The 15,397-nt window shown below is 49.8% G+C and overlaps 2 protein-coding genes across 5 annotated transcripts in view; one reads left to right on the forward strand and one right to left on the reverse strand.

Moving 5' to 3' along the window:
- Window positions 1-492: 492 nt before the first annotated feature.
- JMJD6 (jumonji domain containing 6, arginine demethylase and lysine hydroxylase) lies at window positions 493-10,635 on the reverse strand. 3 transcript variants are annotated; one of them, XM_059908177.1, is made up of 7 exons: window positions 10,328-10,635; window positions 9,424-9,812; window positions 8,676-8,962; window positions 7,664-7,799; window positions 6,245-6,383; window positions 5,332-5,459; window positions 493-3,920 (listed from the first exon to the last, which is right to left on the reverse strand). In XM_059908177.1, exons 1-7 carry the CDS (start codon window positions 10,454-10,456, stop codon window positions 3,884-3,886), a joined length of 1,245 nt encoding a protein of 414 aa, XP_059764160.1. In that variant the 5' UTR covers window positions 10,457-10,635; the 3' UTR covers window positions 493-3,883. The 3 variants fall into 3 exon arrangements, with proteins under 3 accessions (XP_059764160.1, XP_059764161.1, XP_059764162.1); XM_059908178.1 differs by lacking the exons at window positions 493-3,920; window positions 5,332-5,459 and adding an exon at window positions 7,093-7,186 and having other exon boundaries at window positions 6,253-6,383; XM_059908179.1 differs by lacking the exons at window positions 493-3,920; window positions 5,332-5,459 and adding an exon at window positions 7,093-7,181 and having other exon boundaries at window positions 6,295-6,383.
- A 390-nt stretch (window positions 10,636-11,025) lies between these two features.
- METTL23 (methyltransferase 23, arginine) overlaps window positions 11,026-15,397 on the forward strand; it is a 5,842-nt gene continuing 1,470 nt past the window's right edge. Inside the window, exons 1-2 of one of the 2 annotated variants that reach the window (XM_059908181.1) lie at window positions 11,026-11,217; window positions 14,831-14,935. In XM_059908181.1, the coding sequence (XP_059764164.1) occupies window positions 14,852-14,935 (84 nt within the window). In that variant the 5' untranslated portion in view covers window positions 11,026-11,217; window positions 14,831-14,851. Of the gene's footprint in view, window positions 11,218-14,830; window positions 14,936-15,397 lie in introns of those variants that run through there. The other variant, XM_059908182.1, reaches the window with a different exon arrangement.

Below are 15,397 nucleotides of genomic sequence, written 5' to 3' on the forward strand. Positions count from 1 at the left end.
GAGCTTAATCCTGCTGCATCACATAGTACTGGGGGGACACGCAAAAGGAATTTTAGTCGCAGTTAATGAAGAATGCCCCACAGCTATAAAATGTGGAGTGAGGTTTATCTCTTGGCTACTGGCTTTTGACCAGGGGGCACTTTCAGCCAAAGTGTTTGGGCCTTATTTTTGTCACCTGTCCACCTTGTTTTAAATATACAGTTGACCCTTGAACAACATGGGTTTGAAGTGCATGGGTCCACTTAGACGCGGATTTTTTTCTATAAACGCATACTGTGGTGCTACACAATCCGAGGCTGGCTGCAGAAACCAGAACCACAGAGGGCTGACTATGTTTTTCTTGAATTTTCCACTGTGTGTAGGGAGGGTTGTTACCCCTAAACCCTGAGTTGTTCAAGATCAAGTGTATATCTAAGAGGTCCTATTGTGCAGACAAACTCAGTACACTTTATTGACTTTCAATGAGTAAGAATGAAAACAAGGACAAGACAATGCAAACAACCCAACCCCAAATCAAGTTGCTTTATTTAAAATGATGAACAAGTTTCATCCCAGTGAAAAGTTAAAAATGCCAATCCAGTTGCAGCCCCACCGGCATTTGGTGGCGGACCCCACAGGAAAGACCCAAGCAGAACTAGGAGGCGCTCAGGGTGCTCTACGTGACCCCTGGGGAGGCACCAGGCACTCAGGAGACAGTCCCAGTTCCTCTGTAGTGTCCAGTCCCCGCGGAGACAACAGGCAGGCGGGGCCGGTTCTCCTGCTCCGGGGAGAGCAGAGGCTGGGGCCAGATGCTCCAAGTTTTTGAACTTGAATCATGAGACGAAGTTGAGAGCCACCTCTGCAGTTTTGCTGCATACAATGTAACATCCGTGTAACATTATGACAGAAGCCGGGGAGGGTGGAGTATAAGGAGAAACCAGACTCCACATGGAACCATCAGCGGGACCCAGTACACAGCAGGAACAACTTATTTGTGGAAATGCTACATACAATTCAAGAAACCTACAGCTGCGTGCTTATATGCCTACTTCCTAGACAGTGCTTTTTACAACATTTACTGCAAAACCCTCGTTCCACCCCACACTCTTTTCTGGAGTCTAAAGCATATCAAGGCAGAAACTCTAATAAATGTGTAAAGCACTTGCACCAGCAACTTTCTTGCTGATCCTTCGTTTAAATACCTTTAGCTGATTCACAAAGAAGCTGCGTCCTACGTTAAAAACACAGCTATAATTATAATTATGTTCTTTTATGAAGATCTCATAAACTTGCATTTAGTAAGGACTGAACTTGCTTTTCTGGTCACGGAGATGGACGTGCATGGCTCTACCCACTCTGACCCATGGCCCTTGTGAACAACAGCCAAGTTCACTGTCTGTGAAGCTCCACGAGGTCAGGGATCTGGGTTTGTCACTGTGGCGTCTACAGCACCTAGAACAGTGCCTGGTGCTGCAACATTTGTTGACTGTTTTAATAATTAACAAAGGGGCATCTGCAAGCGTGAGCAAAACGTGAATAACGTCCCTGCTTTTGGTGGCTCTCCCCTCAAAGGCATCACCCTCAACACAACAGCACTACTGACCCCAGAGGCACCTGTGTGCAGCACTGGCCACCTCGGGCTGATGGTAAAGCCTTTGGTACCTCCCTCATCCCCAAAGACCCAGAGCCCTCCTGATGTCCTGGGTCCCCCGCTCTTGTCTCGCCCATCCCACTCCTCCTCTACAGTAGTTATTAGTCCAGATCCTTTCTTCCAGGACCCAGCTTGTTGGTTTTAAGATCAGCTGTCGTCTCAGAAAATAATCTCTAAAAATAGTTTAATGTTATATCTTTCTCCTTACTATCCTTGACACCACTCAAAGGAGTAGCTCACGCCAGGTGGGTAGAAAGGTTACCTTTAGAACAGATGGACCCTTGGTTCCTGCTTCCTACCTCACCGTGATCACCCAGCCACACTCCACCGCTTTCTGTTTCCCCACCTTGGCCCTGCTTTGCTTCCACAATGGTGTGTTTGCCTGGCCCACAGTGACAGTAAAAGGGGGGCTGCTGAATCTCTGGCCTGGCTAAGACAACGAAAGAGTGTCCCACAGTCATTCGTGTGGGGTGGCGAGACCCAAACGTAATCCGTGCTACCCAGGCACTTTCAGGAGAGGTGACTGCGGGCCTGTCAGATGGGCTGGATCCCTTATATCTGGGTATTGTTTTTCAAACAGGAATCACCTTTGGCATCTGGGGAAGTAAAACTGGGTGACTAGTCTCTCAAACCAAACTTCCACTTTACCATCCCTGCTGCTGCAAATGCATCCCACCACGCCCCCTGGTGGCAAGAAGCCTGCTTGGTGGTTTCATCCTTTAAACTGAAGTGGAGGGAGGCGCAGTTGGTATGGATTTTAGAGGAAAAGGAGTGAGTGTGACAGCCCGGTAGCAACACTGGGAAAAAGAAAAAAGCATTTTGAAGATGTCAAGAAAACTTTTTTAAAAACGAGGAGGAATGCCATTCAAATATGAATAAAATCTCTCAGGGTTTGGATCTGCTCACAACCACAGACACTGGAGCCAGAGGGCCAGGGAGGGGGAGTGGCAAGTAGAGTGATGCTAGGAAATGAGCAGACGTTCCATCCAACCCGGACACGTGTTTTGGTTGGCATTTCAGAATGCAGAAAATTGGACGAAGACAAAATAGGGGACCAGCCTTCTAGAGTAAAAGCCACACGACCGACCCAGAGAGTCAGGAAGTGATAACTGGTCTATCAAACATGGAACACGTGGCAAAGAAGCGACCAGGATTCCCCTGATCACACCTGCCTGAAGGGAGGATTTTGAGAGACAACAGCATACAACTCCAGCCACCTGCCCACATGCCTCTGCACCAGTGAAGCTCCCCGGCCCCAAGCTGCTGGTGCCCTTCCCTTCCTCATTCCAGCCCAGAAAATGCTTTTCACGGGGGCACGCCCTCAACAACCCCCTCTTAGGGTGAATTTAGGGACAGATGAAGGCAAGGAGGTGAACTGACAGGGCAAGAGATGGAACCCGCTGGGCAGTCCCTAAGTACTTAAACCAGAGTTATTTAGAAGCCTAAACAGATCCCAAAGGCCAGACGCACCACCTCTGCATTTATTCCCAGCAGGTAACACGATCCTCACCTAATGTCTGCAGGGCCAAGAAGTGGGGACACTATCATGAACCCTCTTACAGAGTGAGAGCTTCTGACTTATGGATCACGTGGTGGGAATGATGGCGACAAATCTTTTAAGAACTTGGCTCTGTTTATAATTTAAGTTCTGTGATGACAAAATTATCCCTGGACTCTAACAGCCTCTCTCATTGTGGAGAAAAAGTAATGAATCCTAAGATAGCACTAGGCAGTGGTGAGTGGCCGGGTTACTGCCACCGAATGCGTTTTTGGACGGACGACGGCATACAGGAGGGCGGCACACTCGTGGTCCTTCTTACACGTAATCGCTTCACACAGAACTCACCGCTCACCACTCTCGGCGTCTCTGCTTGCGTGCAGCCGGCCACGTGGACGGCGGGAGTCCCTCACCAACACCAGCGAGGCAACAGATGCAACAAGGCATTCAAAGGATCACAACCCTCCAGCCTTGCGGTCGACCAGCTTGGTTTTAAAGGAGAAGCACAGCACCTTCTCGCCTGACATCATGGAGGCCTTCGGTGCTTCACTAAGCATGCGGAGTTTTTTAACTTCTTGACAATCTAGTCTCAGTAAGCAGAAAGAACAGCATTTGACCGGAGACAGGAGCTTGGGCCAGAGAGGATTATCCAAATTCAAAGAAGACAAAGGAGAAGGTAGGAGCAGAAGACAGGAAAACTGAGTTGGGTGGCCGCCAACAGCTCACGTGGGAGCCACTTCAGGGAGAGCTTCTGCTCAGGGGTGAGCACGGCCTCCACAAGTGTCCCTAATCCTGCCAAGGAAAGCACAACTGCCTGTAATCAGCATGTAGACAGCACAGCTTCGGCAAAGCTGGAAGGACATGTTAAAAGCAGGACCCCCAGAACCCCAGGTTGATGTAATGGCAGGGCTTTCTCTAAAAACTTTTCTTGCAAAGTCACACCCCAAGGGCAGATATAAGTCTACAATACAGAAAAAACTTAAAAAAGCAAGAAGAGAAATCTAAGTATGCCTGGGAAAAGGACAACATGGGTTGAGAAATGCACAATCTAGTCTGATAAATTCACTTGATTAAGACACCCTATCCCCCACGGAATTCCAGCCAGACCCCAGAGAATGAGGAAAAGACGACAGAAAGGAATGTAGGTCCTGTTCATCACATTGAAGCAAGCGCCAGGCTGCTTGGAGATACAAAGAACGTAACAGGAACGTCAGCTGCAGCAGTCAGGGACTTCAGACAGAATCCCACAGGCTTCAGTATTTCACTACCTTCCTTGAAACCTCACCTTTTTTTTTTTTTTTTTGTGGGCCTTGTCGGGCGGCATGCGGAACTTCCCCAACCAGGGATCGAACTCGTGCTCCCTGCATTGGAAGCTCGGAGTCTTAACCACTGGACCACCAGGGAAGTCCAAAACCTCACCTCTTAATGCTGCCTACAGTTGACACTTCAACTAGCAGCACACGGACAACAGGGTTCTGGGGTTTAAAGACCCTGGACGCACGCAGAGTCACCAGACTTCAGTGGGAGCCTGTCGTGTGCCCAGCACCAGAGCAGGTGCTTGCAAAAAGATTAGCTTATGGATTTTTATCTCAAGTTTTAATTTATTTAGATCCTATAGGGTTTAAAACAAAAACAAAAACAAAAACCCATTGGAGACATGATTACGATTTTATAAGGAATCTGCAAGCGCTCAAAGCAGCAGTGGCAAACGGGGAGAAAAAGCAGGAGGCCACGCCTCAGGCTCTTCAGAAGATATGGGGTAACTTCTCAGCATTCTCTTCCTTTCCTGCGGTAACTGTCACTTCCCTATCAAGGGCACCCACCAGCGGAATCACTATCTTCTCCCAAGATCATGACAAGAAGAGCAACAAGGGGAGCTTCTGGCATTCTCCAGGAAAAAAATTTCCAAGATATAAAATGAATTTAACTTTTATTATTAAATAATGTAAAGGGTTCCCTTGGCACCATCCACATAGATTCTCGCTCTTACGCATAAAACAAGCCACGTTCACTTGCATCGGTAGCGGAGAAAAAAGCTACGGTAGCAAATGCTAAGTGACTGGACTCCCATTCCCAGAGCCTCCTCATTCTCTGGCTTTTGCTGGCCCTCCCGGGTCTGCGGGATCCACAAGGCTGCCCCCCAGGGCCCCGCCGCAGGCTGCAGGCACGTCCTTGCACACAGACGACAGCCACGCGCAGTCACCTGGAGGAGCTGCGCTCTTTGCTCACACAGTCGTCCTGGGAGGTGGTGTCCCCGTTTCCCACTGTGCTGCACGTCCTCCTCTTCTTCCTGCGGTGCATCGTCCCCTCGCCTTCAGAGCCAGACTCGCACTGGACACGGGAGGAGAAAAACAGGGGTTCGGTCGGATGCAGCCCAGTTCTTCGCTGAACGAACCTCTGCCCTCAGGAGACAGCGCGATACTGTCCACGCCTCCCTGAGGCAAAAGGGCCATTTAGGACACAGTCGGGATATCTGCCTCCTCAGACCCCGAGGGTCCCTCCAGTGTTCTCTAACAGCAGGGTTGTTTGTCTGAAATCAAGATCCCCCTCTAAGACTGTGTGAGAGCCAGCACTTTGCGATGGCATCGTGGAATTTCACTGCACAGCACGTAACACTCATAAAACACACGGCCTCCTCCAAAGAGGAGGCAGGATCAGTGGATCACACAGTCATGAGACAGGCATTTCATCTGCTAAAAGCACGGATGCTCTTACCCAGTACTGTGTTAGCTTAAACAAGGTGACTGAATTTGCTGAGTTTCTAGGCTTATAATTTACTATCCACAGGGGAAATTCCTAACGTGGGCCTTGAGTTTGGAGAATTCTTGGAGGTTGAATCCCGACACCACTGTCCGCTAGCTGTGTGATCCCGCGTCATTTACAGAATCCCCAGATACTCCTCTCACCTCTAGAGATTATTGTAATGATTCACTAATATGTGCAAAGCTATAAAATGGGCAAAATTCACCCCGCAGCAAGCACGTGGGCAGCTGCAGTTCTTGCAAGAAAGTGAAACACGTTGCCATCGTTCTCCCTCCCGGGCAGGAGGCGGGAAAGTCACATCTGGTTTTCAGGGTGACCTGCCCTGGAGGCCCGGGCAGCGAGCACGGACTCACCTCCGAGTCCGAGTCGGACGAGCTGGAGCTGGAGGAGCTGGAGGAGTCGCTGGAGCTGTCGGAGGCGATGCCCGTGGACTCCTGCAGGTCGACGGAGTCAGCCAGGACCGCCAACTCGGGGTGCTCCTGCTTCAAGATCCTGAGAGACAAGACGCATGTTCTCAGTACTGGGACAGGCGGCGACACCCACACACAGTACCCCAGACTCAGAGCTGAGCCCTGCCTCTCCTAGACGTGCCTGTACAGTGGTGAGGACACACGGATCCACAGGCTGGGGACAAAACCCCACATGCTGTCCAGGCTTTCCTGAAAGGACAACTAGCCACACACAACTCGCTACCCCCTGTGCAGACGACACAGACGTGCTGCTGAGACGTGAGGCAAATCTTCCTTGAGTTAGTGTCAGTTTTCCCCTCGGGAGAAACAATCTCTCTCGCTCGTAGTTTTTCCTGAACCTTTCCTGGCTGCTGTTTTTTAACCTCTCCTTTCCACAGCACAGTACTTAATGATGGGAGCGGGGCTTGGTTACATTGGTTTGTAAGAGACAAGGAGTATCAAGTTAACAGAGAGGGTCCCCCCTCACTGGGAGATGAAGCTGAACGGGGCTGTCAAGGGCAGCAGGCAGCCCTCCCCTGTGGAACCTATTCCGGCGGCCGCTGCAGCCAGGGACAAAAGACCTGCTGTTCAGGACGGCCTTCAGCATGACCGAACGGCAGCACGCAGCAGCCTGCGGGACAGAGTCAGTGGGCCTCAGGTGCCCGAGAGTCTGGGGAGAACAAAGCCACCACCCTTGCTGGCCCTCTCAGCAGGGGGGCTGAGCACTGAACAAGCCAGAATCCCTCTCTTACCCCGAGAGCTGGTCCCTCCAGGTCAGGGTTGGGACACAGTGGCACGGGGTGGCTGGGGGTGGCTTGCACTGCCGCTGCCCGTGCTGTATCTGTTCTGTGGATAAACAGAGAGCTAAGTCTCCAGGGCGGTCACCTCGCTCACAAGAACTGAAGGTCATAACTTCAAATGGGAATAATGCTTTGCGGTAAGAAAAAGAAATAACCAAAATAAAACCCAAACAAAATGGCTTCCTTTGCTAGTGCTAGCTCTGGGAAACAAAACAAAACAAAACAAAACCAAAACCAAAAACAAAACAGAAAACGAGGAACCATCCCAATTATGACCATGTTTTGACTGACTGGCTTCAATCAAACATGCAGTCTTACCCTGTCACCTCAAGGCTGGCAAACATCCTGAGAACTAGCCCTGACCTTGGACCCAATCTCCTCTACCCGTGAGGTTTTGCGGCCCCAGCTTTTCCCAGGCCTGTCTAAAATCAGCACATGTTATTGCACCAGTGGACTCTTTCCATTTTATCTCTGGGGTAGAAGTTGGAACAAAGCAAAAATAAGAAAAAAAAAAGGCTCTCACCTATACCATTTCCTTGATAACTTTGGTCTCCCTCTTACCGTCTTGTGCCAGACAACAGGGAAGTTGGTGCTGCTGGCAAAATTCTGGGTAATGGCAATGGTGGTGTCAAGGTTGAGGACAACGTGCCACCAGCCTCCTGAAATCCAACAAGTAAACAGTTAAACAGGATTGGTTCTACACACAATCGCTCCATGACATAAACTTCACATAACAAATAACACAAACTTCAGAACCTGGGGATTCCTGTCCACAAGGGAGAGCTTTAGAGACACAGGACCCAGCGAGGTAAATGCTCCTCCTGAGGGCAGGACTCACCAACGACCTGTTTGTGTAACGTTTTACTGAAGCGTGGCTGCACCTGTTCGTTTATGGATTGTACCTGGCTGCCTTCCTGCCACTTGGGCAGAGCTGAGCAGTTACAACAGAGACTATCCAGCCCGCGGTGCCTAAAATATCTGTTCTCTGGCCCTTTTACAGAATAAATGTGTCAAACCCTGTTAATCCAAAGCTGTGACCAAAACTGTAATGGCAGCAAGTTCTTCAGTTTCTAGATCGAGGATGCCCATCTTAAACACCCTTACTTCCAACACTCAACCTATCAAAACAAAGTGTAGTTTTCAGGTGTGGGATTTCCTGCCTCTTAAGTCACTATTTCCTGCCTCAATCCACCCAGTGCTACACTGATCAAAAACCCCATTTATAGAAATAAGCACAAGTCACTGAACATATTCAATAAACAAAGACACTAAGTATCTACTAGGAATAAAAATGAATAGGCTCTCTACATACAGGAAGTTTATCAATAGTCATTATACATCCAGGTTACAAGAAACGTGGCCAGCAGCGCCCTGAGCACGTGACCACACAGCAACACATCACGGTCAGAGGCGGGGACCAGTCACTTCACCCAGAGTCAGCGTGCAGAGGGATTTCTTTGACTCTCTCGATATCGTTGTGTTCCAAAAATTACAAATTACTGAAATCAAAGAATGTACTTTCAGTTCATCTGTACCTGGTACAAAGACAGTCTCTCCTGGTTTTTGTAAGACCTCCAGGGGTTTGAATTCGGGTGGCCAGGTTGGAAGCTGTGTCCGGGGATAGATGACATTAAACCAAGTAATAGCTTCATCTTGCTGGTTCCCTCCTTCTTCTCGGGTCACCTTGATGAGTTCCCTGGGGGTGCTGGTAGGGAACAGGCACCAGCGCTTGTGGCCCTGAACTAAGGCATTCCAGGCACTGGTTCCCAGAGGGTCGATGTGAATTCCGGTTCCAGAGCGTGGTGGGCCCATCACAAACCACCTAAAGGATGGAAACATCCAAGATGTGAAGTGGAATTTAACCACACGTACACACCGCAAAAAAAGGTTTAATTTTATACAAACATTATCGTTATTTCAAAGACTACACAAATTCTGGTACACAGAAATGCTGAGGGAATTGTGCATGGACTGATCCCTAACAGAAAAAGGAAAAATCACTGACATGTCTTACTGCTGGACTTTAACTATTAAAACATCCCTTAGAGATCACTGGTTCAACTTTGGGTGCACGTTTGAATCACCTGGGGAGCTTTCAGAAATCCTGATGCCCAGGCGACACCAGGCAGGAGGCCCTGGGCAGGCACCAGAAGCCCTCTAAGTAAGTGCCATGTACAGCCAAGAGAGAACCACTCACTGTTTTGGAAATAGATTAGCTGACTGCGCTCAGCTGCCCCTGCTGCTGTAGACAAGATTATAACCACATCACTGCCCAGTATTTACCTATAAGGGGGCCTGCGCTTCTCCCCCGCATACTGGAAAAGGTCATCGGTGAAGAACTTGGGCACCTTGTAGTCTTCCAAAAGTTTCCTTCTTTTGGGGTGTTCCCCATAGCTGCTGTCAAAGATGTAAAGGGGGCTGTCATCTCGGGTGCTCTCCATGTACTCGATGTAGTATTTCATCTTCATCTTCACGGAATAGCCGTCGTTATCCTCACCACACTTGAATTTCTGGTTCCGGTATTTCCTTTTGAGGCGCTCCAGAGTCCATTTCTCCTGCGCGGACCAGCCCTCTTGGGCATTCAGCAGAACCACGGGCTTGTACGGTCTTTCGTAACGTTCCACAAATTCACCCACCGACAACTGTAAGGCGTCTGCTCTTTCCACATTGTCCTGAGGGAATCAGAAAAGACCTATCGCATTAAAGAAAAAAAAAAAAAAAAAGTCCGGCGGCAGTTAAGGGTGTCCCCCAAGGCCAATTAGCAATCACATACCCAAGGAGCCAGATTCTATTTCCGGCTCCTCTTAGGGAGGGAAAAGGACCTGCGTGCGTTCGGGCACTGCGCACCCAGCGCCACCGCATCAGGGAAGGGGGGCTTCGCGTCTTCCACTCGTGGCTTTTGACAGCCAGGGTCCCTAGGGCCCCGCCGCCCAAAGGGATACAGGGGTGACAGGCCTCGTGAAGGGCGTCAGGGGCGTGGGACTCCAGCTGCCTCGGCAGGCGCGGCTGCGGCGCATAGGAGGCCCACCCTGGGATCTGGGCCCCGATGACCCCGACCTCCGCGGGGTGCGGGCGAGCCCATCGGAATTCCAGGGGCCGTGCTGGGCGCGGACCCCGGCCCCGGTAGAGGTGCGCAGCTCCCGGGGATGCCCGTGCCCCGCCCGGCCCGCGATCGCGGCCCGCTCACCGCAACGGCCGCCGGGTTCAGCGAGAAGCTCTCGTAGTAGTTGTGCCGGATCCAGTCCAGAGAGTCCTTCAGCTCCGGCCGCGCACTCCGCTTGGCCTCGCGGATCCGCTTCTTGCTCTTGTGGTTCATCCTGCAGAGTCACCAGCTGGTTCCGCGACGACCCCGGCGCAGCTCGCTTCCTGCCACCAGTGCGTCCCCTCCCCGACCCGGGCGGCGGCGGCGGCGGCACCAAAACGTCCTTCGCTCCGGCCCGGCGCCTTTAAAGTCGCCTTCCAGAAAATTCACTCCCTAACCACCTCCCGAGCCTCGGGTTGGGCCTGCGTCGGCCGTCTTCCCCGCCCCCCACAGCCTCTTGCGATAAGCCATTGGCCTCCGAGCCTCTGGGGTCCGCCCCCACACAAGCCGAGTCTCCGCCATGTTGGGAAGGTCGAGACGGTCGAGGCACCACCTCGCTGCGGCCCCGCCTCTCCCGCACCCCCTTCCGGTTTGCGTCACTTCCGGCAGACAGCAGTTCCTTCGTGGCCGGCTTTCGTGCGGCTTACAGCCGGGGCTTCCTGCATTCTGTCTCGTTGGCCAGGTTTCGGGTCTGTTCTCGCCACGTGGCCATTTCGTCGCCCGAGGGGTGCTTACCCCTTTTTGCCGTCGGGTAGTAGCGACCCGACGTGGCGCCGGGGAGACGGCCCGAGCCGGTCTGAGAGCACCCGTGCGTGCAGCTTGGCAGCCTGGCGACCCGGCGCCCTCCCCTGCTCCCGGCCTGCCCGGGGGCCACCGACTCCCCTCCGACCGAGCATGGCCTCCGAGGGCATGTGGTCCAGGCCAAGCGTTTTCGGTTCTCGGAGGAGCCGGGCCTGGGAGCTGAGGGGGCCGTGCTGGAGGTCCACGTCCCGCAGGTGCGTGCGGAAGCACCCGCCGGGAAGCGCAGTGGGGCTGGAGCGGTTCTCAGCCGACCAGGGGCTATAGGGAGGGGGGTCCGCGGCTTCCCGCCTTAGGGTGGACCACAGAGCGAAACGGTTTGGTATGAAGCCATTTGGCAGATTAAATGTCTTTCAGTAAGAAATTTGAAGACCCTGCTAGGAAGGGGGCCTTTCCATACCTAATATTTCTTGCCAGAAAAGTGGCATTCTTGACACCTAATATTTTTTTGATCTTGTTGAAGGGCTTCTTAATTCAGTTTCTGGGGGTGGGGGTAGGGGATTTCCAACCCTCACTAACCAAATAAAGTTTCTCAGGCTGGCATTGCTTCCTTTCAGCTCATGGCTGCCCCCGAACTCTCTCAAGAGCAATTATATTTTATATACCTCCAGTTTTTCAAAGCACTTTCACATTGCAGTGTTTCATTTTTTTTTTAACATCTTTGTTGGAGTATAATTGCTTTACAATGTGTTAGCTTCTGCTGTATAACAAAGTGAATCAGCTGTATGCATACGTATATCCCCATATCCCCTCCCTCTTGCGTCTCCCTCCCACCCCTCTAGGTGGTGGCAAAGCACAGAGCTGATCTCCGTGTGCTATGCGGCTGCTTCCCACTAGCTAGCTATTTTACATTTGTTAGTGAATATATGACAATGCTATTCTCTCACTTCGTCCCAGCTTACGCTTACCCCTCCCCGTGTCCTCAAGTCTATTCTCTACATCTGTGGCTTTATTCCTGTCCTGCCCCTAGGTTCATCAGAACCTTTTTTTTTTTTTTTTTTAGATTCCATATATATGTGTTAGCATAAGGTATTTGTTTTTCTCTTTAGCATAAGGTATTTGTTTTTCTCTTTCTGACTTACTTCACTCTATGACAGACTTGGTCCATCCACCTCACTACAGATAACTCAATTTCATTTCTTTTTATGGCTGAGTAATATTCCATTGTATATATGTGCCACATCTTCTTTATCCATTCATCTGTCGATGGACACTTAGGTTGCTTCCATGTCCTGGCTATTGTAAATAGTGCTGCAATGAACATTGTGGTACATGACTCTTTTTGAATTATGGTTTTCTCAGGGTATGTATATGCCCAGTAGTGGGATTGCAGGGTCATATGGTAGTGTTCTATTTTTAGTGTTTTAAGGAACCTCCATACTGTTCTCCATAGTGGCTGTATCAATTTACATTCCCACCAACAGTGCAAGAGGGTTCCCTTTTGTTCACACCCTCTCCAGCATTTATTGTTTGTAGATTTTTTTTTTTTTTTTAATCTCAGGAGGTTTTTTGTTTTGTTTTGTTTTGTTTTATTTATGGCTGTGTTGGGTCTTCGTTTCTGTGCGAGGGCTTTCTCTAGTTGTGGCAAGCGGGGGCCACTGTTCATCGCGGTGCACGGGCCTCTCACTATTGTTGCGGAGCACAGGCTCCAGATGCGCAGGCTCAGTAATTGTGGCTCACGGGCCCAGCTGCTCCACGGCATGTGGGATCTTCCCAGACCAGGGCTCGAACCCGTGTCCTCTGCATTGGCAGGCAGATTCTCAACCACTGTGCCACCAGGGAAGCCCTGTAGATTTTTTGATGATGGCCATTCTGACCAGTGTGAGGTGATACCTCATTGTAGTTTTGATTTGCATTTCTCTAATGATTAGTGATATTGAGCATCTTCTCATGTGTAACAGCAGCTGGTGGTGTAGGTATTGGCAGTAGCAGTTTAAATATGAGAAACAGCTTAAAAGGAGTTGAAGGCTGGAGTGGAACCCATTTCTGGCAGTTTCTAAATGCCTGCACGTTGAAATACCCCTTTGGATTGTTTTTTGCCGCGCCACGCGGTGTATGGGATCTTAGTTCCCCGACTAAGGATCCAACCTATGCCCCCTGCAGTGGAACTGTGGAGTCTTAACCACTGGACTGCCAGGAAAGCCCTCCCGACCTCCTTTGGATTTCTTCCCAAATTTAGGGAGTGGGTGAAGATAAGCCTTGTGAAAAGAGATACACTTTTTTTTTTTTTTTAACACCTAAATCTGCATAACTCACTCCTCAGGTCAGAAATCCTTCACTGTACTCCTGGGTAAAATCCACCAGGGCAGGCATTTTAATCATGCTTAGCGTATTTTAGGCACCAATATTTTTGTTGAGTGTATTGAATGATTAGGTTCAGACCTTCAGTTCCTTCACCTGTGATACTTTTACCTCTTCAGCTGCCTTTCCTACCTCCCTAGGAGGGGCATCCTTTGCTCTAGGAAACAAAGTCTTGCGATTTTGCAGTTTAGCAATCGCTAACTTTGTATACTTACTTTGTACTAGGTAGTTTTCATCGAATCTTCCTAACTTTTCTATGAAGATAGTATTTTGCAGTTGAGGAAACTGAAGCACAGACGGTTAAATAACTTGAGTGAGGTCACACAGCTAGTAAATTATAGATCTCAAGTTTGAACTCAGGCAGGCTCATTCCGGAGTCCTGAGCTATGTTACCTTGCCTCCCTAAATACCATGCTCTCATCATTCAGTGCCTCCCCAAAGGCTTTGTAAGTTGCCTACCTTCCTAACTGCAGGATTCAGCTCTAACTCAAACCTCTTCTAGGATGTCATCCTAGAACCCCACTGTTCCTCCTTAGCATTACCAGGTTATGCCTGTGCTTAAAACCCTCCAATATCTTCTCACTGCACTTACATAAAAGCTAAGCTTCCCGTGCCATCCAAGACCTCACAAGTCTGCCCTCTGCCTTCCCTCTGACCTGTGCTTGTACTACACAGCCCTGCCTCCAGCCCTCAGGCCCACACTGCCAGGGCTCTCTGTGCCCAGCGAGAGGCTTTTCAGTTCCTGCTTCAGGGCCTTTGCCTGAATCATCCTCTCTCCCTATCTCGAGCAGACACCTTGTGGTCCCTGCCCACTCCCATTTCTCTCACATTACCCTGTTGTATTGTGCTTGTTGCAACGAAAAATATCCACTTGCTTACTTGTTGCTTGTGTCTCCCCAGTAGGAGATACATATATGTGTATGTAGTTCATATTCCAAGAGAGTTACATCCTCAGCCTATAATAGCTACTAAGCCACTCAGGCCCTGGATAAACTCTTGTTGAGTAAATGAAGGTATGAAGAATGCTTATCACATGGTATTGCAATTTTATATCCCGACCCTCCCCCCACCATAGGATGCAAACTGGAGAGAGGGAACTGTTGTTTTTGTAATGAATGCCAGTGCCAAGCGCTCAGTAATTGCCGTATATTCTTTTTTGAAAAATTTATTTTTGGCCGCATTGGGTCTTCATTGCTGCGCGCGGGCTTTCTCTAGTTGTGGCAAGTGGGGGCTACTCTTTGTTGTGGTGCGCGGGCTTCTCATTGTGGTGGCTTCTTGTTGCAGAGCACGGGCTCTAGGCGTGTGGGCTTCAGTAGTTGCAGCACGCAGGCTCAGTAGTTGTGGTGCACAGGCTTAGTTGCTCCACGGCATGTGGGATCTTCCTGGACCAGGGCTCAAACCCGTGTCCCCTGCCCTGGCAGGCGGATTCTTAACCACTGCGCCACCACTGTATAAATATTCTGACTTCCAGCATGAGTTATTTATGGCATACAAAAAAATTATTTTCAGGTCCTGCATCTTCAATATGGAATGTATGTTTGGCCCTGTGCTGTGGTCCTGGCCCAGTACCTGTGGTTTCACAGAGGATCTCTGCCAGGAAAGGCTGTCTTAGAGGTACAAGTGCCCTTGCAGTTTGCGAAAATCCTAGATTATTTTCCAATTTAAGTCTATATGCTGGTTATTGGGTTTTGTTAGATATTTTTAAGTCAGGGATGATTTGGCCAGCTTGTGAGGCAGGTGAGCTAAGAATGCTTTTAAAAGTGTTTAAAAAGAAAGTATGCACCAGAGACCATATGTGGTGCACAAACACTAATATTTACTGTCTAGCCTTTTAATTTTAAAATGCATCCCATGCTCTCTCTCACCACTCCATCTGGCTCGACTGCTGAAGGCTTACAGCAGAAATACTATGCTTAAACCCGAAGACTAAATACAGAAGCTTAATAACACCTCTTAACTTTTGCAAAACGATGTAAATGAAATGAAGGCATTTGGTGCATACTTCTGGCCCAAAGTAGGGATGATTGTCAGCAATTCGGTAAAGGTCAGGAATCTCTATGCCCATCCTCAAACAGG

The sequence above is a fragment of the Balaenoptera ricei genome, chromosome 20, assembly GCF_028023285.1.
Source record: "Balaenoptera ricei isolate mBalRic1 chromosome 20, mBalRic1.hap2, whole genome shotgun sequence".
Classification (NCBI taxonomy): domain Eukaryota; kingdom Metazoa; phylum Chordata; class Mammalia; order Artiodactyla; family Balaenopteridae; genus Balaenoptera; species Balaenoptera ricei.

Coding starts and splice junctions, on each gene's coding strand:
- JMJD6 (XM_059908177.1), bottom strand. CDS start 10,456: ATGAACCACAAGAGCAAGAAGCGGATCCGCGAGGCCAAGCGGAGTGCG. Junction 7,800..8,675: donor AGAGACTGTCTTTGTACCAG/GTACAGATGAAC, acceptor GTTGGATTTCAG/GAGGCTGGTGGCACGTTGTC. Junction 3,921..5,331: donor AAAGAGCGCAGCTCCTCCAG/GTGACTGCGCGT, acceptor TTTCCTTGGCAG/GATTAGGGACACTTGTGGAG.